This window comes from Bombina bombina, chromosome 3, assembly GCF_027579735.1.
Source record: "Bombina bombina isolate aBomBom1 chromosome 3, aBomBom1.pri, whole genome shotgun sequence".
Classification (NCBI taxonomy): domain Eukaryota; kingdom Metazoa; phylum Chordata; class Amphibia; order Anura; family Bombinatoridae; genus Bombina; species Bombina bombina.
The window spans coordinates 1,229,161,816-1,229,188,022 of NC_069501.1; the positions used below are offsets into that span (position 1 = coordinate 1,229,161,816).

The window sequence follows — 26,207 nt, forward strand, 5'->3', positions numbered from 1 at the left end:
ATACTGGCGCTATGGGAGTCCCATTGAAAAAAGACCTTTTTTAAAGTACGGTACTGATGTTGCGTGACTGGCTAAAAGGTGTGCGGTACAGCTATACCGACAAGAATTGTAATAGCTGCGTTCGGGAAAAAAAAAACGTTATGGGCCAAAACACTGCTTTTTCAATCATAACTCCAAACTCGTAATCTAGCTGATAGGTTGTTACCACTTTATGTATAAGCAATATTTAAGTTTACATCTGTATCACTGCATTATTTTAATAGTGGTCATCTTTTAAAGCGTTCTCTTTGTGTTCTGGTTACAGAAATGAGTTCAAGCCCTGGACTGATATAAAACCAGTGAAGCCCATTAAGGCTAAGTCCCAGTATAAGCCCCCAGAGGACAAAGTTTCTCATGAGACCAGTTATAAGGCTACGTATAAGGGTGAAATCAACCTACCCACTGCAGGTGACAACAAGCTGACCGAACGTAGAAGAATACGCAGTCTGTACAGTGAACCTCACAAAGAGTCCTCAAAGGTGAGCTATGTGTTTTACATTACGTCCATATGTGGTCAGTCCAGAATCTTTTTAATAATCTGTAAAGTAACATTATAAGCATTATTTTATATATACATAGTAGATCCAGCATTTATCATTTTTACATTTACATTGATAAAGTTCTGCATTCAAAATAATTGTTGTATAATCATTTAAAAATGTCATATTGTTTTGCAATTCTCGGGCATACCTCTTGAAAAAACATCTTGAGTATATTTTTGAACCTCCTTTGCTGTGAATAGTGTGGAACAGGAATAAATAAGCTCCTGCACTAAATAAGCAATCACTGTGTAGAGTGTTGCAGGGTCACAGTTCCATATATGCATTAGGGGAAAAATTAAAATATTAGAGGAAAAGCAGGCAAAATAAGTAATAAAAGTAGTTTGCAAATCATTTTTATTATACACAAATAAGCAATATATGGTTGATTATGAAGTTATGTAATGCAAAAACAACAACCATCCTTCAACCTATGGCATTGTCAACAGATTCTGAGGTCTGGCCGCTTCCCATTCGCAGACTCCCTCGTGTCTGTTTTAAGGGACTTGCTGAGCCATGCCCATGTCCCACCAAGACACACCCACCAACCTTCTGTAGCCCTGCCTATTCCCTCATAGCCTCACATTTCTGACATGGCCTGACCCACAAAATGCTGGTGGGTCACTGCCTACAACTCCTTAAACTCTTGCATCCCAGAAAGCATCCAACAAATGTTGCAAGGTATAAATTGATAAAATAACCTAGAAAACGTATCTAACTGAATCACTTTGACTTTAAAATGAAGTAAATTGTTTTTGAGTTATGCTCATTACATGCATCTACAGGGTGTTTTAGGGGGTGCGCCAGTACAGGGATCTCTAACACATCAGTCTCTATATATCTGTTGTCTGCTTCATGACAGACTTGCACTGCTTTAGGTTTCATATTATTTTGTTTTCTCCTAATTTTGCCTTTCACAACAAACTAACAAGCATTTTCCTGCCTAATATGTCCCTCCTCCTTCTTGCCCAGCACCATTTGTACCATCTAAACTCTGCTCATAGAACTTCTAGGACATGGTTATATAATCATGGATATTTAGCAATGCTCATTTATGAATGAGATTCTCATCTCTTTATTTTACCCTCAAACTTTCATTACATTTTCTCCCCAATTTAAATTACAGTTTACTCCCCAATTCTCCCTTAATTGCCATCCTATATTTACCAACTTTAACATTTTATCTTTCTTTCTCCATAATGCAACACCTCCATACATGTTTTGCTGTATTTCTCATTTTCTCTCACCGTCCCATATCCTTTCTGATGAATTCTCTCTAGTCTTGTTTTTTTTTTAAATTTTCTTATGTCTCCCTTTATTTCTCCCATACGTCTCTCTTCTTCCTTTCTCCCCAACCCCTTTTCTCTTTTTATAATTTTCTCCCAAACCTTTCTCTTTTCTTCATTTCTACTTAACCACCGTTTGTCTTCTTCATTTCTAACCGGTCTCTATTTCTTTTACCTTGTTTATACCTAACCGCCTTTTATCTTCTTCATTTCTAACCTGCCTCTCTTTTTTGTTTCCTCATTTCTACCTAACCACCATTTATCTTCTTAATTTCTAACAGTCTCGCTTTCTTTTTATTTATCTCTCCTCAACCTCTCTCTACTTGTCTTAATTTCTTACTAAACTCTTTTCATCTTCATTTCTCCCAAAGCCCTCTTTCCTTTTTTAATTTCTCCCAAACCTCTGTCTTTACTTAATCATCTTTCCCCGGACTTTTCCTCTTTTTTTATTTCTTCCAACCTCTGTCTTCCTCCCATCATCTTCAATATTTCCCCTCAACTTCTCCTTCTCTTTTTTTAATTTCTAACCAGCCTATTTCTCTTTTTCTTCCTCTCTAACCAAACTCTCTCTCTTCTTCTTCATTCCTCCCAAACTATCTTTCTTTCACTTTTTTAACTAACCTATCTTTCTTTTTCTTCATTTCTAACCTTTTTCTTTAATTTCATTTCTTTTTCTTCATTGCCCACAACGTCTCCTTCTTCCCTCTTTCTCTTCTTCATTTTTAGCCAGCCTTTCTTTGTCTTCATTTCTCCCCAACCTATCCTTCTAGATATTTATCATCCCCTTACCTGTCTCACTTCTTTATATTTTCTCCCCAACCCCTATCTCTCTTCTTCGATTCTAACAAACCTCTATCTCCTCTCTATCTTCTCTTCTTTTCCATTTCTAGAGCAACCGATCTTTCTTCTTCTTAAATTCTAACAAATGTGTATCTCCTCTTTTTAATTAATCCCCAACATTTCTCTTCGTTTAATTTCTTACCATATTCTTCATTTTACCCCACCAGCCTCCCTGATCTTTCTGCTCTGCCCCCCTCCAACCTTTTCTACTTCCCCCCTTAACTTCCATCTGTTTTTCTTATTGAAGCACTTGTTCTTGTTCATTTTTTTACTCCACTCTGTTCTTTAATCCTTTACATCTGTCTTATTTTGTGTAGATCACAATCTCTTAGATTTCACAGTAACTAAATTTACAGATAACAAAAAATAAAACACATTTATTGTAGAAATTAATATAGCTGCAAAATGTAGACTTTTATCTTGCTCAATATAGTTATACTTTTTATTTACATGATAATAAATGTTAAACAAATGTATACCTTATAATTGTATTGTCATATAGTCTTCAGCTATCATTAACACATCCATAGTTGCTATAGCAGAAGAATATTTTACATTTTAAACCCATGAGTAAGGTTCTCCAGGCCATCACATGTGTGGTCTATTTGCTTCAGGAAGCTGGGCAGAGGCAGAATCAGGGGGGAAGATAGAAGGAAGGGAATTGAATAGGCTGCAGCCTTCTCTTTAGTTGTAACCCCCACAGCTAAAGAAAAAACTGTCCATACTTGAGAGTGGCCTGGGAAAATCTATAGGGCACACAGTACCAAAGTGTTAACATTTACTTAAGGTTTTATTACAGGCACATTTATATGTGTCTGAAGCATACTATTTATCAGAGAAAATTAAAAGTTTAACAGGGGGCCTCATTCTGTAATGGTCTCTGGGCTTGTGATTCTTTAAGAAGTCTTGCCAGTATGTTTATTTCCCTGCTGGAATTCTATGAAGCCACCTTTTACCCTGAAAACAGGGTGTCTTGCTATGGGATACTCCATTTTTGTTTGGAAAAATAATTATATTGCTAAGGTGTCTCAAAAATTGTAACACAATTGTTCACCAAAAATTCACCTAGATTACGAGTTTTGAGTTAGAGGCTGTGCGGTGCTAATGAGCAGTTTATGCTCACCGCTCACTTACAGACAGCGCTGCTATTACGGGTTTTTACAAACCAAACAAGAAGTGAGCGTTGAGAAAAATGTTGCTCATTACCGCACTCCAAAACCAGCGCTGCTTACGTTAGCGGTGAGCTGGTGTAACGTGCTCGTGCACAATTTCCCCATAGGAATCAACGAGGAGAGCCGGCTGACAAAAAGTCTAACACCTGCAAAAAAGCAGCGTAAAACTCCTTAACGCAGCCCCATTGATTCCTATGGGGAAATACATTTTATGTCTACACCTAACACCCTAACATGAACCCGAGTCTAAACACCCCTAATCTTACACTTATTAACCCCTAATCTGCCGCTCCGAACACCACCGCCACCTACATTATACTTATGAACCCCTAATCTGCTGCCCCCAACATCGCCGACACCTACAATATATTTATTAACCCCTAATCCATCGCCCCCAATGTCACCGCAACCTACCTACACTTTTTAACCCCTAATCTGCCCCCACCAACGTCACCGCCACTATAATAAACATATTAACCCCTAAACCGCTGCACTCCCGCCTCGCAAACATTAGTTAAATATTATTAACCCCTAATCTGCCGGCCCTAACATCGCCAACACCTACCTACATTTATTAACCCTTAATCTGCCGCCCCAACATAGCCGCCACTATATTAAACTTATTAACCCCTAAACCTAAGTCTAACCCTAAACCTAACACCCCCTAACTTAAATATAATTAAAAGAAATCGAAATAAAAATTCCTATCATTAACTAAATTATTCCTATTTAAAACTAAATACTTACCTATAAAATAAACCCTAAGCTAGCTACAATATAACTAATAGTTACATTGTATCTAGCTTAGGGTTCATTTTTATTTTACAGGCAAGTTTGTATTTATTTTAACTAGGTACAATAGTTATTAAATAGTTATTAACTATTTAATAACTACCTAGATACAATAAATACAAAAGTACCTGTAAAATAAAACCTAACCTAAGTTACAATTACACCTAACACTACACTATAATTAAATTATTTCCATAAATTAAATACATTTAAATACAATTAAATTAAATTATCTAAACTACCAAAACCCCCCCCACTAAATTACAGAAAATAATAAGCAAATTACAAGATTTTTAAACTAATTACACCTAATCTAATCCCCCTAACAAAATAAAAAAGCCCCCCCAAAATAAAAAAAAGTCCTACCCTACCCTAAATTACAAATAGCCCTTAAAAGGGCCTTTTGCGGGGCATTGCCCCAAAGTAATCAGCTCTTTTACCTGTAAATAAAATTACAAATCCCCCCAACATTAAAACCCACCACCCACACAACCAACCCTACTCTAAAACCCACCCAATACCCCCTTAAAAAAACCTAACACTAACCCCTTGAAGATCACCTTACCGGGAGAAGTCTTCATTCAACCGGGCCGAAGTCCTCAACGAAGCCAGGAGAAGTCTTCATCCAAGCCGGGCGAAGTGCTCCTCTAGACGGGCAGAAGTCTTCATCCAGGCAGCATCTTCATCCATCCGGCGCGGAGCGGGTCCATCTTCAAGACATCCGACGCGGAGCATCTCCTTCATCCGACAGCTCTTCTGGAATGAAGGTTCCTTTAAATGACGTCATCCAAGATGGCGTCCCTTGAATTCCGATTGGCTGATAGAATTCTATCAGCCAATCGAAATTAAGGTAGAAAAAATCCTATTGGCTGATACAATCAGCCAATAGGATTGAAGTTCAATCCTATTGGCTGATGCAATCAGCCAATAGGATTGAGCTGGCATTCTATTGGCTGTTCCAATCAGCCAATATAATGCGAGCTCAATCCTATTGGCTGATTGCATCAGCCAATAGCATTTTTTCTACCTTAATTCCGATTGGCTGATAGAATTCTATCAGCCAATCGGAATTGAAGGGACGCCATCTTGGATGAAGTCATTTAAAGGAACCTTCATTCCAGAAGAGCCGTCGGATGAAGGAGATGCTCCGTGTCGGATGTCTTGAAGATGGACCCGCTCCGCGCCGGATGGATGAAGATAGAAGATGCCGTCTGGATGAAGACTTCTGCCCGTCTGGAGGACCACTTCGCCCGGCTTGGATGAAGACTTCTCCCGGCTTCATTGAGGACTTCGGCCCGGTTGAATGAAGACTTCTCCCGGTAAGGTTATCTTCAAGGGGGTAGTGTTAGGTTTTTTTAAGGGGGTATTGGGTGGGTTTTAGAGTAGGGTTGGTTGTGTGGGTGGTGGGTTTTAATGTTGGGGGGGATTTGTATTTTTTTTTTTACAGGTAAAAGAGCTGATTACTTTGGGGCAATGCCCCGCAAAAGGCCCTTTTAAGGGCTATTTGTAATTTAGTGTAAGGTAGGGCTTTTTTATTTTGGGGGGGCTTTTTTATTTTGTTAGGGGGATTAGATTAGGTGTAATTAGTTTAAAAATCTTGTAATTTGTTTATTATTTTCTGTAATTTAGTGTTTGTTTGTTTTTGTACTTTAGCTAATTTTATTTAATTGCATATCATTTAGGTAAGTCATTTAATTATAGTGTAGTGTTAGGTGTTATTGTAACTTAGGTTAGGTTTTATTTTACAGGTACTTTTGTATTTATTTTAGCTAGGTAGTTATTAAATAGTTAATAACTATTTAATAACTATTCTACCTAGTTAAAATAAATACAATCTTGCCTGTAAAATAAAAATAAACCCAAAGATAGCTACAATGTAACTATTAGTTATATTGTAGCTATCTTAGGGTGTATTTTATAGGTAAGCATTTAGTTTTAAATAGGAATAATTTAGTTAATTATAGTCATTTTTATTTAGATTTATTTAAATTATATTTACGTTAGGGGGGTTAGGGTTAGGCTTAGATTTAGGGGTTAATAACTTTAGTATAGTGGCGGTGACGTTGGGGGCGGCAGATTAGGGGTTAATAAATGTGGGGTAGGTGTTGGCGATGTTAGGGTTGGCAGATTAGGGGTTAATAATATTTAACTAATGTTTGCAAGGCGGGAGTGCGACGGTTTAGGGGTTAATATATTTATTATAGTGGCGGCGATGTCCGGTTCGGCAGATTAGGGGTTAAAACTTTTATTTTAGTGTTTGCGATGTGGGGGGCCTCGGTTTAGGGGTTAATAGGTAGTTTATGGGTGTTAGTGTACTTTTTAGCACTTTAGTTAAGAGTGTTATGCTACAGTGTTGTAGTTTAAAACTCTTAACTACTGACTTTAAAATGCGGTACCAGTCTTGACAGGAGAGGGTCTACAGCTCACTTTTTGGCAGACTCGTAATACCGGCGCTATGCAAGTCCCATTGAAAAAAGAGGATACGCAATGTACATAAGTGGATTTGCGGTATTTCCAAGTCTGGCCAAAAAAGTGAGCGGTACACCTGTACCTTCAAGACTCGTAATACCAGCGGGCATTAAAAAGCAGCGTTAGGACCTCTTAACGCTACTTTTTTAACCTAACGCACAACTCGTAATCTAGCCGATTGTGTTTTATCATAAAATTTGTAGGTAAATTACAAAGTAATAAATCATATTAAATATGCGCAGTGTAAATCGTAATTTAAGTACACTGGATATACAAAAAAACACATACGGCTAAAAAGTACTAAAAAGTACACTAACACCCATAAACTACCTATTAAACCCTAAACATAGGCCCTCCCACATCGCAAACACTAAATAAAAATGTTTAACCCCTAATCTGCCAAACCAGACATCGTCGCCACCATAAAAAATATATTAACCCCTAAACCGCCACCCTCCCGCATCGCAAACACTAGTTTAATTTTATTAACCCCTAATCTGCCGTCCCTAACATTGCTGACACCTACCTACATTTATTAACCCCTAATCTGCCTCCCCCAACGTTGCCGCAACTATATTAACGTTATTAACCCCTAAATCTAAGTCTAACCCTAACCCCCCTAACTTAAATATAATTTAAATAAATCTAAATAAAATTACTACAATTCACTAAATTATTCCTATTTAAAACTAAATACTTACCTATAAAGTAAACCCTAAGATAGCTACAATATAACTAATAATTACATTGTATCTAGCTTAGGATTTATTTTTATTTTACAGGCAAGTTTGTATTTATTTTAATTAGGTACAATAGTTATTAAATAGTTATTAACTATTTAATAGCTACTTAGTTAAAATAAAGACAAATTTACCTGTAAAATAAATCCTAACCTAAGTTACAATTACACCTAACACTACACTATAATTAAATTAATTACCTAAACTAAATACAATTAATTACAATAAAACAAAATGATCTAAAGTACGAAAAAAAACTAAATTACAGAAAATAATAAAATAATTACAAGTTTTTTAAACTAACTACACATAATCTATTGCCCTTAAAAAATAAAAAAGCCCCCTAAAATAATAAAAAGCCCTACCCTACACTAAATTACAAATAGCCCTTAAAAGGGCCTTTTGCAGGGCATTGCCCCAAAGTATTCAGCTCTATTACCTGTAAAAAAAGTACAATACCCCCCCAACATTAAAACCCACCACCCACACACCCAACCCTACTCTAAAACTCACCCAACAGCCCCATAATAAAACCTAACACTAACCCCTTCAAGATCACCCTACCTTGAGAAGTCTTCACCCAGCCGGGCCGAAGTCATCAACAAAGCCAGACGAAGTGGTCCTCCAGACGGGCAGAAGTCTTCATCGAAGCCGGGAAGAAGAGGTCCTCCAGACGGGCAGAAGTCTTCATCCAGACGGCATCTTCTATCTTCATCCATCCGGCGCGGAGCGGCTCCATCTTCAAGACATCCGAAGGGGAGCATCCTCTTCCAACGAAGTCCAACTGAAGAATGAAGGTTCTTTTAAATGACGTAATCCAAGATGACGTCCCTTGAATTCCGATTGGCTGATAGAATTCTATCAGCCAATCGGAATTAAGGTAGAAAAAAACCCTATTGGCTGATGCAATCAGCTAATAGGATTGAAGTTCAATCTTATTGGCTGATCCAATCAGCCAATAGGATTGAGCTGGCATTCTATTAGCTGATTGGATCAGCCAATAGAATGCAAGCTCAATCCTATTGGCTGATTGCATCAGCCAATAGGATTTTTTCTACCTTAATTCCGATTGGCTGATAGAATTCTATCAGCCAATCGGAATTCAAGGGATGCCATCTTGGATGACGTCATTTAAAGGAACCTTCATTCTTTAGTTGGACTTCGTTGGAAGAGGATGCTCCGCGTTGGATGTCTTGAAGATGGAGCAGCTCCGCACCGGATGGATGAAGATAGAAGATGTCGTCTGGATGAAGACTTCTGCCCATTTGGAGGACCTCTTCTTCCCGACTTTGATGAAGACTTCAGCCCGTCTGGAGGACCACTTCGCCCGGCTTCGTTGATGACTTCGGCCCGGCTGGGTGAAGACTTCTCAAGGTAGGGTGATCTTCAAGGGGTTAGTGTTAGGTTTTATTAAGAGGGTATTGGGTGGGTTTTAGAGTAGGGTTGGGTGTGTGGGTGGTGGGTTTTAATGTTGGGGGGGGTATTGTACTTTTTTTTACAGGTAATATAGCTGATTACTTTGGGGTAATGCCCCGCAAAAGGCCCTTTTAAGGGCTATTTGTAATTTAGTATAGGGTAGGGCTTTTTATTATTTTGGGGGGCTTTTTTATTTTATTAGGGGGATTAGATTAGGTGTAATTAGTTTAAAAAACTTGTAATTATTTTATTATTTTCTGTAATTTAGTGGAGGGGGGTTCGTACTTTAGATAATTTTTTACAATTGTATTTAATTGTAGTAAATTTAGGTAATTAATCTAATTATAGTGTAGTGTTAGGTGTAATTTTAACTTAGGTTAGGATTTATTTTACAGGTAAATTTGTCTTTATTTTAACTAGGTAGTTATTAAATAGTTAATAACTATTTAAAAACTATTGTACCTAGTTAAAATAAATACAAAGTTGTCTGTAAAATAAAAATAAACCCTAAGATAGATACAATGTAACTATTAGTTATAGTGTAGCTATCTTAGGGTTTATTTTATAGGTAAGTATTTAGTTTTAAATAGGAATAATTTAGTGAATTATATTAATTTTATTTAGATTTATTTAAATTATATTTAAGTTAGGGGGGTGTTAGAGTTAGGGTTAGACTTAGGTTTAGGGGTTAATAACTTTAATATAGTGACGGCGACGTTGGGGGCGACAGATTAGGGGTTAATAAGTGTAGTTATGTTGCGGCAATGTCGGGGGCAGCAGATTAGGGGTTAATAAGTGTAAGATTAGGGGTGTTTAGACTCAGGGTTCATGTTAGGGTGTTAGGTGGTGTAGACATTAAAAGTATTTCCCCATAGGAATCAATGGGGCTGCGTTAGGAGCTTTACGCTGCTTTTTTGCAGGTGTTAGGTTTTTTTTCAGCCAGCTCTGCCCTATTGATTCCTATGGGGAAATCGTGCACAAGCACGTTTTTCCAGCTCACCGCTAACGTAAGCAGCGCTGGTATTGAGGTGAGATGTGGAGCTAAATTTTTCTCTCCGCTCACTTTTTGCGGCTAACGCCGGGTTTGTAAAAACCCGTAATACCAGCGCTGTCTGTAGGTGAGCGGTGAGGTGAAAACTGCTCGTTAGCACCACACCCCTGTTAACGCAAAACTTGTAATCTAGGTGATAGAAAATTGTACTTTGAAGTACAAAATACAAAGCTTAATTGTTGTTGTTTCGTAAAATGGGCTGAACATGGGCATATATGAAATTGTCCCTCAAATTTCAGCTTAGTTCTCTAAACATTTCAATCCTACAGATCTCATTTTTTTATCTCACAACTTAAAAGGTGGTGAGCTTTTATTAAACGGAAAACCTATGCATGCGAAAATAACAGCGATTTTAAGGTACAGTGCACTGAAAACAGCTTAATTTGATTTATATTAGGTGTAATATTAAATTTTAAACATACGCCGGGGTTCTTCTTGTGTAGTTTGTCCTACACTGTGAACTTACATAGCAGAGAGCTCTCATTGGGCGAGATTACATATACGGCACAGGGTTCAGCGCAAGCGCTGCAACCCGCGCCGCCCGTAATTTCACCTTGCACATCGGGGTATCCAATAAACCCCGCCGACCGTTCATAAAGTGCCGTAAGTCACATAAACTAGCGATGTCCAGAAATGAGCGTAAATACAAATTTCTGGAGTCGCTAGTGACTTACGGCACTTTAGAAACTGTTGGCGCCTAAGAAAAGTAAAAAGAAAATCTAATCTCCCATAAAAGTCTAACACGCCTCCCAAAAATAAACCCGACACGTAAAACCTCTACATCCGCAATCCCCCTCTCACAACTAATAATAAATATATTAACCCCTAAACCCCCCACAACCCAATATGCCTAATCTATTAACCCCTATATCCGCAATCAAACCTACACCACAAGTAATAACTAAATTATTAACCCCTAAATCCGCCAACCCCAACATCGCAAACTACCTATTAAAACTATTAACCCCTAATCCGCCATTAACCAACAACGCAAACTACCTATTAAAATATTAGCCCCTAAACTGCCAAAGCCCACAACGCAAATAAATAAATTACTAAGTCCCCTAACCTAACACCCCCTAACCTAACACCCCCTAAATGTACCCAAATTACCTAAATTACAAAATACTAGAGTTACTATTAAAATAAAAAAAACTAACACTACTTTAAAAATAAAAACAAACTAAGAGGCCTATTTATGAAATATCGGCCGCCAGAAACACGGGCCCTCAAGCTCCGTACAGAGCTTGATAGATAGGCCCCTAAGTATAAATTAAAGGGACAGTCTAGTCAAAATTAAAATTCTGGTGTAGACTGTCCCTTTAAGTTAAAATTACAGAAAATAAAAAAATCTAAGATTACATAAAATAAAAAACAAAATTACCAAATTTTAAAAAATGATACCTTATAATTTGGGTACATTTAGGGGGTGTTAGGTTAGGGGGTGTTAGGTTAGGGGGCTTAGTAATTTATTTATTTGCGTTGTGGGCTTTGGTGGTTTAGGGGTTAATACGTTGATAGGTTTATTGCGTTATGGGCTTTGGTGGTTTATGGGTTAATACTTTAATAGGTAGTTTGCGTTGTGGGTTAATGGAGGATTAGGGGTTAATAGTTTAGTTATTACTTGCGGTGTGGGTTTGTTGGCGGATATAGGGGTTAATACACTTTATTATTTATTGCGGTGGGGGATTGCGGTTGACAGGTAGATAGATATTGCGCATGCGTTAGTTGTTAGTTTATTTTTGCAGGCATTTTCGGGAGTTATTGTGCTCCGATACTCAGCGCAAGGCTTGCTGCGGCTGCCTTGTGTGGCGAGGTGAAAATAGAGTAAGAATTCTCAATTTTTGCCATGTAAGTCCTTGCGCTGAATATTGGATACCATGTTATCTTATGGGATTAAAAATTGCGGGCGACGGGTGAAATATACGTGCCGCATTTATATCGGGTTGAATTGTTGCGATTCCTGTCCGCCTGCTCATAGCAGGCGGACAGGGTTATGGAGCAGTGGTCTTTGTGACTGCTGCTTCATAACTGCTGTTTCTAGCGAGTCTGAAGGCTCGCCAGAAACACGGCCGTCAAGCTCCTTTCGGAGCTTGATAGATAGGCCCCTTAGCATCTGCCAGATGGGCACTGTTTGCCTTGGATTGCAGAATGTGTGCAGCGTATTGCAGCAATACAATGCCAGTATTTAACATTGCACAAGCGGTTGCTTGTGCAATGCCACCCCCTGCTTGTGCAAGCCAGTAATTTAATCCGCCTCCTAATAGCTGGCATACTGGTTAGGAAGCGGCAGTCTGATGATCACTGCTTCCTAACTTTTGGCTGCAGGCTCACTCATGCGAGCCTGCAGCAATGGGCCCCTAGAACTGCATACGCAGCTTGATAAATGGGGGCCATTGTCGTGAATATTGATGACACAACATGTTAGGTTTATTGGCGGATGGGGTTGACTATAATATAACTTGCTTCCACCGTCTGTTTTGTTGCCGTGGCTGTAACATGATTGTGGAAAAATATGTGCATTGCAGCAATAGTGGCTATTAGTTGCGGACTGTCACGATACATGAGCCAATAAACTTTAGAGTGTGCCAATTGGCCAACTCTCGATTGTCTGACTTGTCACTATCAATAAAGGCAAGCAAAGTAGCCCAAAATTAGGTATATTATTATTATTATTAAAGAATCATGGTAAAAAAACAAACAAACATAAGCTAACAATGTAGCCTTCATTTGTATATCATTTTAAATTATGTTTGTAACTGCATAATAGTAAAATAAAAAAATCTAAATATCTGGTTAAGCACCAAAACATGCCATGAGTTTGCAAATATTTTTATTTCAATGAAAAACAAATTTACTTGTGTTAAAACATAACACAAGATATAATTAAATCTAAAAAAGATTAAATGTGCCCTGTCTTCATAGCAGCTACACACCTATTATTAGCTGTTTAGACAAATTACTGTTGAATGGGTTTGCAGTAGCTGGATTTTATATTCAGTTGCAGCCATTATGTTGAAAACATATTTATGTTCCCTCTTTAGAGTTTTTAAATGTAATTGATATGTTTGTTACCAGCACATACTCGATACACAGGCCTCTAGTTATCAATGTCTGTCGGACCTGTCGGACCAGCGTATTGCTCGCCGTATTCAGCATTGCACCAGCAGCTCACAAGAGCTGCTGGTGCAATGCCGTCCCCTGCAGACTCGCGGCCAATTGGCCGCCAGCAGGGAGGTGTCAATCAACCCGATCGTACTCCATCGGGTTGATTTTCGGCGATGTCTGTCCGCCTGCTCAGAGAAGACGGACAGGTTATGGAGCAGCGGTCTTTGTGAACGCTGCTTCATAACTGCTGTTTCTGGGGAGCCTGCAGGCTCGCCAGAAACACGGGGCATCAAGCTCCATTCGGAGTTTGATACATATGCCCCACAGTGCTCTCCATTCTGCCCCCACCCTGCTACTTCATAATACCACTCTGCTGGCAAAATCTTATGTGGAAAACACATTTAGTTGTACATGTTAGGATGTTTATAATGTTTCAGTTTCTAAGAAAAAAAATCAGTTTCAATAACTTAGGTTAATCGGTTAATCATTTTTTCCCGTAATTTGCACACAAAAAAAAAATCTTATAAGAAGTCTATGGGCTTAATCTAAAATTTTCCAGCATGGCGTTAAATATCTCCATGGATAGCCCTCGCTCTGAAAAATCAGGCTGAACCTGGACGTCCTGATGAGTGGCAAGCTGCCTTCCAAAAGAAATTAATGAAGCTTTCTGGAGTGCATTTGAATGACAAACAAATCAAATTATGCTGTTTTCAGAGAACTTCATGATTCTTTTCTACTTTTGCATTATGTATTTTTAGATAAACGTGCCAAATTACATGCAGCTATTTAAAACAGCTGATAGGGTAGCATGCTTTGGGAAAAGAATAAATCCTCAGACACCCACAAAATAGAAACATATGGGGCTAGATTTATCATTGTCCGAATGCCCCAATCGATTAAAGCCTAGCTCATTTGAGCCTTGAACTGATTATTATGAAGCAGTTTCATAAACCCTCTTGCCAAATTAGAGTTAGCGAATGAAAATCATCACGGATTCATTAGACTGGGGAGGGGGTGATTGACAAGCATCACTCTCATGCAATTGGTTAAACTAGGGTAGGGAGGTGGCAGGTAAATATGGGGAACAAATGCACCCCACAATTTGTGATCAAATGCGGACAGGTTCACATCATGTCAATCTTATTCATTCCCAAATTGATGAGTCTAGCTCAAAGTAGCCTTTGCCATTTTTGTTTTTAACTTTTTACCTATGCTACATTGTACAGTAAATAAGATTTTTATTGTGTGTACTAAATACTATTTGTTTTCCTGCATACGTTAAATAAGAATTTTGAGGTATAATTTTATTACGATTTTTAATATTTTTACCTGCGTAATTCAAATATGAATTTTAAATTCTCCATAAAATACAATTTCAACTATTTGTTTTATTTTCATTTTTAAATTATGATTTATTTATTTTTTGGAAGCTCTATTGTAGTATATCTCTGTTATATACTTCACCCATTTGTGAGACAGACTGTTCTCAAGGTAAAACTGACTTTACCAACGTTCAACAGGGGCTTCATAATACAGGCGAGATTTCTTACAGCATCTCACAAGAGTAGCTCTGTATGTGAATGAGACACATTTATTACAATATACTGCTCAAAGAAAAAGGGTGCTTTGCATGTTTTTTCATGTTGGTGAGTCTTAATTGGGACAATAGTGAGAACTATAGCGGTATATTTCTTTCAAACATAAAACTTGCTTTATACTAATTTTGGTGCGCTTAACTTGTGACACTAGAATTGATACTCTTTTTTAGGAACATATTTTTTTAGCAGCTTGTAAAATATTTGATCATTGAAGCTGATATCTCAGGTTTCGTTCACCTCAGAATGCAGAAGAAAGAGTCTCTTTGTGCCGCTCGGCTATTTTTGTTGCTACATTTATTCTTGTGCACAGGAACACACTAAGGGGCTGATTTGTCAAGTGTCTGGCAGACATGATCCGGTGTAGCATACGCTGTTGGCATTTATCATTGCACAAGCAGTTCTAGTGAACTGCTTGTGTTATGCCGCCCCCTGCAGATTCGTGGCCAATTGGCCACTAGCAGGGGGTGTCAATCAACCCGATTGTATGAGATCGGGCGGATTGATGTCCGCAGCCTCAGAGGCAGCGGACAAGTTTTGCTTCTTAACTCCGGTTTCTGGCGAGCTTGAAGGCTCGTGCCGAAACAGAGGCATTGGGGCCAATACAGAGATTGTTAAATTGGCCCCAATATCAGGATATACATAGACTTTACTGTGTTGCTGCTACACAAGAATAAATGCGGCAACGAAAATAGCTGAGCATCACAAAGTGAACAACACCTCCAAATGTACATATGTATGCCGCATTTCTTAGTGAGAGGTATTTATAAAATATGGCAGGACTATTTCTGATTGGCCAAAAAAAATATTAACAACATTAAAGGGGCATAAATCCAATCAGTTTTCTTTCATGATTTAGCTATTAAAAACATTCCAATTTGCTTCTATTATCAAATGTCCTTATTTCTCTTGGCCTTTATTAAAAAGCAGGTAAGTAATCTCAGGAGTGTGCACGTGTCTGGAGCACTATTATCACAGCACTTATACATTGTGCAAACACTGCTACCATCTAGATTTCCAGACACATCTAGGCATTCTCTTTAACAAATAATACCATTAGAACAAAGAAAATGTGACAATAGGAGTAAATTGTAAACTTTTTTTAATCGTATGCTTCTAAGCAAGATGAGAACTGTCAGTTTCCTAATTACAGAGATAAATTATTTGTTACCATTAGATGTAATTTCCTTTTATTCATTTATATATATATATATATATATATATATATATATATATATATATATATATATATATATATATATATATATATATATATATATATATGTGTGTGTGTGTGTATATATATATATATATATATATATATATATATATATATATATATATATATATATATGTGTGTGTGTGTGTGTGTGTGTGTGTGTGTATGTATATATATATATATATGTGTGTGTATATATATATATATATGTGTGTGTGTGTGCATATATATATATATTTGTGTGTGTGTGTATATATATATTTATATATATGTGTGTGTGTGTATATATATATATATATATATATATATATATATATATGTGTGTGTGTGTGTGTGTATATTGTAACAGGAAACACTTTTAACCACGGTCTTCTAGGGCACAAATGCAGCACAGGACAATCCACTGTAGTTTAAAAGGCTTTATTTTTCACAGCAATAACAAACAGGCAGTTCATTTTCAAAAGAGGGAAATCCTTCCTCTGCAGCAAAGTTAAGTACTTTTAAATGTGTCCCAGCACTTCAGAGCATTCCACAAGTGCTTTGTAAAAATAATGTCCTTTTACAGTTCACAGGAACAAAAGTCTTTTACACAGTGTAACAAACACACACACCAGCTTCTGTAGCTGTGTAACTCTCTCTCAAGGCCTAAGTGAGGCTGCTATTTAAACCCTCACAACTTCTAATTAGCCACACCTGTGATTAGCTGCTGGACAGCTTCACAGCTGTCTGGGATAATGGCCCACCCTCTCTCCAATTATCCCAAACCCCAGGGACCCAGAACACAGTTTATCAACTGCATAATCAAATACACACTCTTTCTCCCTGGGGTTTTAACTGAAAGGAGAAATAGCATGTACAATGCTTGGTCTTAAATATCTTTCATTTATAACCAGGCCTTGCTTTCTGTCACATATCCTCCCCCCCAGCTCACACCCAGTGGGTTGAGCGACCATGGACGTCAATGAATGTACCCGAGACAAACCATCAGCATTGCCCTGCAAAAGACCAGCCCTGTGCTCAACAGTAAAATTGAAGGGTTGCAAGCTAATAAACCACCTAGTAACCCTTGAATTTGTTTCCTTATTCTGACTCATCCATGTGAGAGGAGCATGATCTGTTATTAATTTAAATTTTCTTCCCAACAGATAGTACCTAAGGGTCTCTAAAGCCCACTTAATGGCAAGGCATTCTTTCTCCACTATAGAATAGTTCTTTTCCGGTGAAATAAGTTTTCTGCTTAGGAAAAGGACAGGATGCTCTTCTCCCTGACACTCCTGCGAGAGAACTGCTCCTAAACCAACATCAGAGGCATCTGTCTGTACAATAAAATCTTTAGCGAAATTGGGGGTTACCAAAACTGGATGGGCACAAAGGGCATCTTTCAAATGCTTAAAAGCTTGTTCTGCTTCTGGGGACCATTTTATCATAATTGGGGCCCTTGCTTTTGTGAGATCTGTCAAGGGTGCCGCAATTGTAGCGAAATTCGGGATAAACCTTCTATAATAACTAGTTATCCCAATAAATGCTCTTACTTGTTTTTTAGTTAGAGGCTGTGGCCACTTCTGTATGGCCTCTACTTTTGTTGTCTGAGGTTTAACTAATCCTCTACCAATAGTATAACCCAAGTACTTAGCTTCCTGTAAACCAACAGTACATTTTGCAGGATTGGCAGTTAACCCAGCGGACCGTATTGCATCAAGTACTGCTTGAACTTTTGGAAGATGGGATTCCCAATCTGTACTATAAATTATAACATCATCCAAATATGCTGCCGCATAACGAACATGGGGGTTCAGAATTCTATCCATCATCCTCTGGAATGTTGCCGGGGCCCCATGTAAACCAAATGGCAACACCGTATACTGAAATAAGCCCTCTGGGGTTGAAAAAGCTGTCTTTTCTTTTGCTTGACTAGTGAGAGGCACCTGCCAATACCCTTTTGCTAAATCAATTGTAGTGAGATAACGTGCTTTTCCTAGCTTTTCTATCAACTCATCTACTCTAGGCATTGGGTAGGTGTCAAATTTGGAAACACAATTAAGCTTACGAAAGTCATTACAGAACCTTAATGAACCATCCGGCTTTGGAACAAGCACGATTGGACTGTTCCACTCACTTTGTGATTCCTCGATTACCCCAAGCTTTAACATTTGTTCTACCTCCAGTTTAATAGCCTTTCTATGAGCCTCAGGGACCCTATAGGGTTTAAGGCAGACCTTCTTCCCTGGTTCTGTTATTATGTCATGCTTAATAACATTAGTTTTTCCCCTGTACCACAGAAAATACCTCTTTGTTCATTCTAATAAAATCCTTGACCTCTCGCTTCTGATGTACAGATAGGGTTTCCGATATATTTACCTCTGGTTCAGTGACAGGGAGTTCTGTAGGTTTTAAGGTAACTAAAACTTTCCTATATTTCCAAGATTTTAACAGATTTATATGATATATTTGCTCAGGTTTCCTTCTCCCTGGCTGACTTACTTTGTAATTAACATCATTTATAACCCTGATATTATTTCTTGGCTCTACCAATGTTGGATCCTCCCATTGGGCTTTTTTAAACTTACCAGGGCCACCAACCAGATCTATCAAATCATCAATATTTTCCGAGCTAGTACTTGGTACTTCATTACTCTGAGAAGGTTGATCACCTACTAATACAGGCATAGGGCAATAAATCTTATTTTTCTTCTTTTCAATGGAACCCCCTTCAAAATCAGTTTCAGAGAAAGGAAATACATAAATATCAGAAGTTTGACATATTTCTGGAGATTCCCATAACTCCAGAAATTTTGGAAAATTTCTCCCTATCACCACCTCATGGGCTAAATTTGGTACTACACCAACACAATATTTTAATTTACCACACTGAGTCTCAATCTCCACCTCAGCTGTAGGATATTCCCGTTTATCTCCATGAACACAGACAATTCCCATTTTTTTTCCCATAATCTAATACTGCATCTGGTACTAAAGATTTAGCCACTAGTGTGACCATACTTCCTGAATCAAGCAAAGCCCTAGACACTTTACCATTAACCGTCACAGTACACCAATGGGAAGCATTATTAACAGAGCTGTTGCTATTAGACAATAGTGAATGTGCAACATTACAGTCCATAAATTCATCTTTATCACAGTCTCTAGCAATATGCCCAACCTCATTACATTTAAAACATCTTACAGGTTGGTTATATTTAAATGTTTCCTTAATTCCTGGGGAAATGTCTCTGGTGTTTTGCCTATACACCTGCTGCTCTCTTATCCCCTTTATCCCCTGAACAGTCTTACCAGTTCTTGTAGAGCTCTGGGACTTGGGATTGTGGGGCTGATCCATTGAAGATTGTTGCAAAACTTCTCCTGAAGCTATAAATCTTTCGACCAATACAATCAACTGATCCGCTGTTTGAGTATCACCTTGATTAACCCACCGCCGCAGGGAAGCAGGTAATCCATGCTGAAACCGGTCCATCACCAGTAGTTCCACTATTTTGGTAGCCAAATTAACCTCTGGTTGCAGCCACTTCCTGGCAAGGTGTATAAGGTCGAACATCTGGGATCTTGCAGCATTATGAGATGAAAACATCCAGGAATGGAATCTTTGTGCACGGACTGCCGAAGTCACCCCCAGGCGTGCAAGGATTTCTGCTTTCAATTTCTCATAGTCACTGGCTTGTGCTGGCTCTAAATCAAAGTAGGCCTTCTGAGGTTCACCACTAAGAAATGGCGCAAGTATACTCGCCCACTCAACTGTCGGCCATTTTTCTCTTTCTGCTGTGCGTTCAAATGCCAAAAGATACGCCTCAACATCATCAGCTGCTGTAATTTTTTGAAGATAATGACTAGCCCTTATTACTCTGGAACCTTGGCTGCCACCAACATATTCAGAGTTCAGTCTTTCTGATCTGGCTTGAACCTCTCGTTGCAGAGTCTGTGTAACACTTTGCTGCTCCTCCCAGGTCTTCCTGAATGTCTCAGCTTGCACAGCAGCCATCTGTTGTATCAACAATTCAGTATTCTCCTTCTGTGATTTAGCCAGCAGCATAGCACTCTCTGACTGGGCCAAGACCAACTGTTGCAGTGCTGCACTATTTTCAGCAGCTTTTCTATTAGTCTCCTGCTGTATAGCATCAGAATGGATCAAAGCTTTAATGACTTCCTCCATGTTGCTTGCAGATTATTATGTCCACAGACTTACAACGTGGTTGCCCGCATTCTCCACCAAGTGTAACAGTAAACACTTTTAACCACGGTCTTCTAGGGCACAAATGCAGCACAGGACAATCCACTGTAGTTTAAAAGGCTTTATTTTTCACAGCAATAACAAACAGGCAGTTCATTTTCAAAAGAGGGAAATCCTTCCTCTGCAGCAAAGTTAAGTACTTTTAAATGTGTCCCAGCACTTCAGAGCATTCCACAAGTGCTTTGTAAAAATAATGTCCTTTTACAGTTCACAGGAACAAAAGTCTTTTACACAGTGTAACAAACACACACACCAGCTTCTGTAGCTGTGTAACTCTCTCTCAAGGCCTAAGTGAGGCTGCTATTTAAACCCTCACAACTTCTAATTAGCCACACCTGTGATTAGCTGCTGGACAGCTTCACAGCTGTCTGGGATAATGGCCCACCCTCTCTCCAATTATCCCAAACCCCAGGGACCCAGAACACAGTTTATCAACTACATAATCAAATACACACTCTTTCTCCCTGGGGTTTTAACTGAAAGGAGAAAAAGCATGTACAATGCTTGGTCTTAAATATCTTCCATTTATAACCAGGCCTTGCTTTCTGTCACATTATATATATATATATGAAAAAAGGAAACTCTCCTACCCAGCACTCACTAATCCCTAATTTGTAATAAATGGATTAAGCCACCCAGAGAAAGAAGGCAATTGGCACAGCAATCAATCACAATAATATAAATCACAGTAAATTAAAAAATGTGGAACAAGATAGTATTTATTTGATAACAGTCATAAGAGCGGCTATACTTCAATCAATAATATAACCCCACATAATTCCATAGTGCACTAATGGGAAAAAAAGAGAGAGCTCTCAAAAAAAAATAATATATATATATTCAATTCAAAGTCTCAAAATCCTGCACAGGAACCAGCAATTGAACAAACAGTTCCCAAAATAGAAACACTGAAGGCAGTTTTTTTTTAATTACAGATGCTGTTGATTAATTTTAGGGATAATATAACCCTGCCAAGCAACCAAGTTTGCTTATCAAGTCTATTGAATTGCAAGATGATGATGAATTCTCACTATATGTAACTTATGATGATTTATAACCATATGTTAAGTTTAAAATGTATATATGAAATGAATTTGGAAACATTCACAGCGTAAAAATGAGTTACTCAATATCAAACAAAATTGGGATAAACATCCTGTAAAATTGTATCTATTATATAAGTTTATGTAAGATCAACAATGTAGTATCAATTAAATAAGTTATAGTTACTATTTCACCCCAGATGAAATGAATAAATGGCTTCATTAAGGGAGGAGTTTTCCTCCAGTCTCTCCCTATAAGGATAGTGTGAACAATTACTCAAACATGATTGTTTTTGGAGCCGAAGAAGCCCCAGAGCCTTAGGGGTGAAACGTGCATAGCTGGCTGACGTTTTGATACACAGTCGAGCAGGCCAAATTTATCTAGAGACCGTAGAGGACGTGTCAGAAAGCTTTGCTACTACGAGTTGATTCAATTCACTTCAAACCGCTGGAGGATGCACCTGTTGGGGAGGATAACACACTAGGTGGATAACCCAAGTTACCTGGAAAGGGTTTGGAGGTGTGGTACCACGACAGTGGGATCCCCAACAGTCCTGAATGCTGACCGCTATGGCGGAGAAAATCTTACAGCAGCAGTGAAGTATTGCTTCCCTGGGGGTATGAGTGAGTACCTAACCCTATTGAGGGATTGACACACAAGCATTATATACAGCTTTGATTGCCCATAGCTCCCTGCGTGAGCACTTTTGCAATAGTGAAGGGCCTATGCTGTATTTGTCTCCTAACACATCTCATATCATATATTAACCTCAATGAGTTCAGTGTTTCTATTTTGGGAACTATTTGTTCAATTGCTGGTTCCTGTGCTGTAACAGGATGTTGAGACTTTGAATTGAATATATATTTTTTCTTCTTTTTTTTTTTGAGAGCTCTCTTTTTTTTCCCATTAGTGCATTATGGAATTATGTGGGGTTATATTATTGATTTAAGTATAGCCGCTCTTATGACTGCTATCAAATAAATGCTATTTTGTTCCACATTTTTTAATTTGCTGTGATTTATATTATTGTGATTGATTGCTGTGCCAATTGCCTTATTTCTCTGGGTAGCTTTATCCATTTATTACGAATTAGGGATTAGTGAGTGCTGGGTAGGAGAGTCTCCTTTTTCTCATATATTCTGTATTTAAATTGTAACTTTCTTCGTGCACTGATTGCCTGGAAGTAATTTAAACACAGGTAATTGTACTTGCCCTTAATGGGGAATACTGGTGTTGCTGACAACAACCCCTCTTTTTCTTATATATATATTATCGGATATTTGTAGAGTGCCAACAGATTCTGCAGCGCTAGACATACAGTATATAATCAATTTGTGCAGTGCTACATTAATTAGAACACTGGCACTATGACATATATCTGAGGTCAGTTGTTTTTGTCTTGTTTACAGGAGAATTTCCCAGCATTTCATGATTAAAGGGCCACTAAATACAGTCAAATTGGATAACTGAAAAATACACAATAAAAAGACAACGCAATAGCACTTACTTGAATTTTAAATTAGCAATAGAATAGTTTCTGGCAAATTTCAAACTTAATCTAATTTTCCTGTCCCCTGCATCATTTGACAACCTTCAGTAAATCACAAAATGTAATATTGTATATACTATGCACGTTGCACATGCTCAGTTGGAGCTGGAGCCTCAGAAAATGTGTATATATAAAGATTGTGCACATTTTGATAATGGACATATATTGGAAAGTTGTTTTTTTTTAAATTGCATGCTTTATCTGAATCATGAAACTTTAATTTTAACTTGAGTGTCCATTTAAACTGTGTTTTTTGAAGGTCTTATCTGATATTAGACAAAAACACCTCAGATTAATTCCAGTTATATGCCCACACAGAACTCAGATAAAGTATTATGTAGCAACTACTTTATGGCAACTGTAGGCCCAACAACCTTGGATAAAGTGCATGTTCATAGAACTCCTTTATGCCATCTGTATGCCCACACGTATCTCAGATAAAGTGTTTGCAGCTAGAAAATAGTTTATGCATACAGAAAGAAAAGAGCTCTACCTGGAACAAACAACAGCTCAGTAGCTTGTTCTATGGTGAGTTACCTCCTAGGAGCAGCCTCTTCTAGTCTTATTGTGCTTTTATCAGAGAACTTTCCTGAAGTATATCAGTCTGATCCTGCCTAGCAAGGTCAGTCAAGCCCCGAAATACCAGGTAATCCTCCTCTGAACAAGGAACATGACAACCCTAGGTGGTTGTTTCAGCCTTTCTTGGGGCTTATCAGTGAGGTGCAGCCATATCCCTCAAACCACATTTGGGCATGGAGCCCATGTCTGTTTTCCCCATCACCATTAGGGAGACTTTCCATGGTCAAATGCATACAGAAAGAGAAGAGCTCTACCAGGAATGAACAGCAGCTCAGTAGCTTTTTATATGGTGAGCTACTTCTTATGTGCATCCTCTTTTAACCCAATTGTGCTTTTCACAGAGGAGAATTTTTCTGAAGTATATCAGTCTGATCCCACCTAACAAGCTGCTAGATTACGAGTCTTGCGTTAGCCTTAAAAAGCAGCATTGAGAGGTCCCAATGCTGCTTTTTAAGACCCGCTGATATTACGAGTCTTGCAGGTACAGGTGTACCGCTCACTTTTTTTCTGTGACTTGAGCATACCGCAAATCCCCTTACGTCAATTGCGTATCCTATCTTTTTAATGGGATTTGCCTAACGCCGGTATTACGAGTCATGGAAGAAGTGAGCGGTACACCCTCTCCTGTCAAGACTCCTACCGCATTTAAAAGTCAGTAGTTAAGAGTTTTATGGGCTAACGCTGTAACATAAAACTCTTAACTAAAGTGCTAAAAAGTACACTAACACCCATAAACTACCTATTAACCCCTAAACCGAGCCCTCCCCCCCACATCTCAAACATTTAAATAAAATTTTTAACCCCTAATCTGCTGACCGGACATCGCCGCCACTGTAATAAAAATAATAACCCCAAAACCGCCGCACTCCTGCCTAGTTAAATTTTACTAACCCCTAATCTGCCGTCCCTAACATCGCCGACACCTATCTACATTTATTAACCCCTAATCTGCCGCCCCAACGTTGCCGCTACTATCAATCCTATTGGCTGATTGGATCAGCCAATAGGATTTTTCCTACCTTAATTCCGATTGGCTGATAGTATCCAATCATCCAATCGGAATTCAAGGGACGCCATCTTGGATGACGTAATTTAAAGGAACCTTCATTCTTCGCTTGGACTTTGTTTGAAGAGGATGCTCCGCGCCGGCTGGATTGAAGATGGACCACTCCGCTCCAGATGGATGAAGATAGAAGATGCGTCTGGATGAAGACTTCTGCCGCTTGGAGGACCTTTTCTGCCCGGATTAGATGAAGACTTCTGCCGCTCTGGAGGTCCACTTGTGCCCGGCTGGGTGAAGACGTCTCAAGGTAGGGTGATCTTCAAGGTGGTAATGTTAGGTTTTTTAAGGGGGGATTGGGTGGGTTTTAGAGTAGGGTTGGGTGTGTGGGTGGTGGGTTTTAATGTTGGGGGGGTATTGTCTTTTTTTTTTTTTACAGGTAAAAGAGCTGATTACTTTGGTGCAATGCCCTGGGCTATTTAAGGGCTATTTTTAATTTAGTATAGGGTAGGGAATTTTTTTATTTTTTTTATTTTATTAGAGGGATTAGAGTAGGTGTAATTAGTTTAAAATTCTTGTAATTATTTTTTTATTTTCTGTAATTTAGTGTTGTTTTTTTTGTACTTTAGTTTATTTATTTTAATTGTAGTTAATTGTAGTTAGTTTATGTAATTAATTTAATTATTGTGTTAGTGTTAGTTTTAATTGTAATTTAGGTTAGGATTTATTTTACAGGTAAAGTTGTATTTATTTTAACTAGGTAGCTATTAAATAATTAATAATTATTTAATAACTATTGTACCTAGTTAAAATAAATACAAACTTGCCTGTAAAATAAATATAAATCCTAAGATAGCTACAATGTAACTATTAGTTATATTGTAGCTCTCTTATGGTTTATTTTATAGGTAAGTATTTCGTTTTAAATAGGATTAATTTAGTTTATTGTAGTTATTTTATTTCGTTTAATTTAAATTATATTTAAATTAGGGGGGTTAGACTTAGGGTTAGACTTAGGTTTAGGGGTTAATAACTTTATTATAGTGGCGGCGACTTTGGCAGCGGCAGATTAGGGGTTAAGAAATGCAGTTAGGTTGTGGCGATGTTGGGGGGCAGATTAGGGGTAAATAAATAAAATGTAGGGTACGGCGATGTCAGGGGCATAAGATTAGGGGTTCATAGGGATAATGTAGGTGGCGGCGGTGTCCGGAGCGGCAGAGTAGGGGTTAATAATTATAATGTAGGTGGCGACAATGTTGGGGACGGCAGATTAGAGGTTAATAAGTGTAAGATTAGGGGTGTTTAGACTCGGGGTTCATGTTAGGGTGTTAGGTGTAGACATAAATGTGTTTCCCCATAGGAATCAATGGGGCTGCATTAGGAGTTCCCTAAAAATAAAAAAATGGCCTTCCCTATACTAAATTACAAATAGCCCTTAAAAGGGCCTTTTTGCGGGTCATTGCCCCAAAGTAATCAGCTCTTTTACCTGTAAAAAAAAATACAATACCCCCCAACATTTACAACCC

General features: G+C 38.2%; 1 protein-coding gene across 2 annotated transcripts in view; it reads left to right on the forward strand.

Annotated features, from left to right (window-relative positions):
* MAP6 (microtubule associated protein 6) overlaps positions 1-26,207 on the forward strand; it is a 67,741-nt gene that overhangs the window by 34,041 nt on the left and 7,493 nt on the right. For both annotated transcript variants that reach the window (XM_053705085.1, XM_053705084.1), the window contains exon 2: positions 305-518. In XM_053705085.1, the coding sequence (XP_053561060.1) occupies positions 305-518 (214 nt within the window). The remainder of the gene's footprint in view (positions 1-304; positions 519-26,207) is intronic.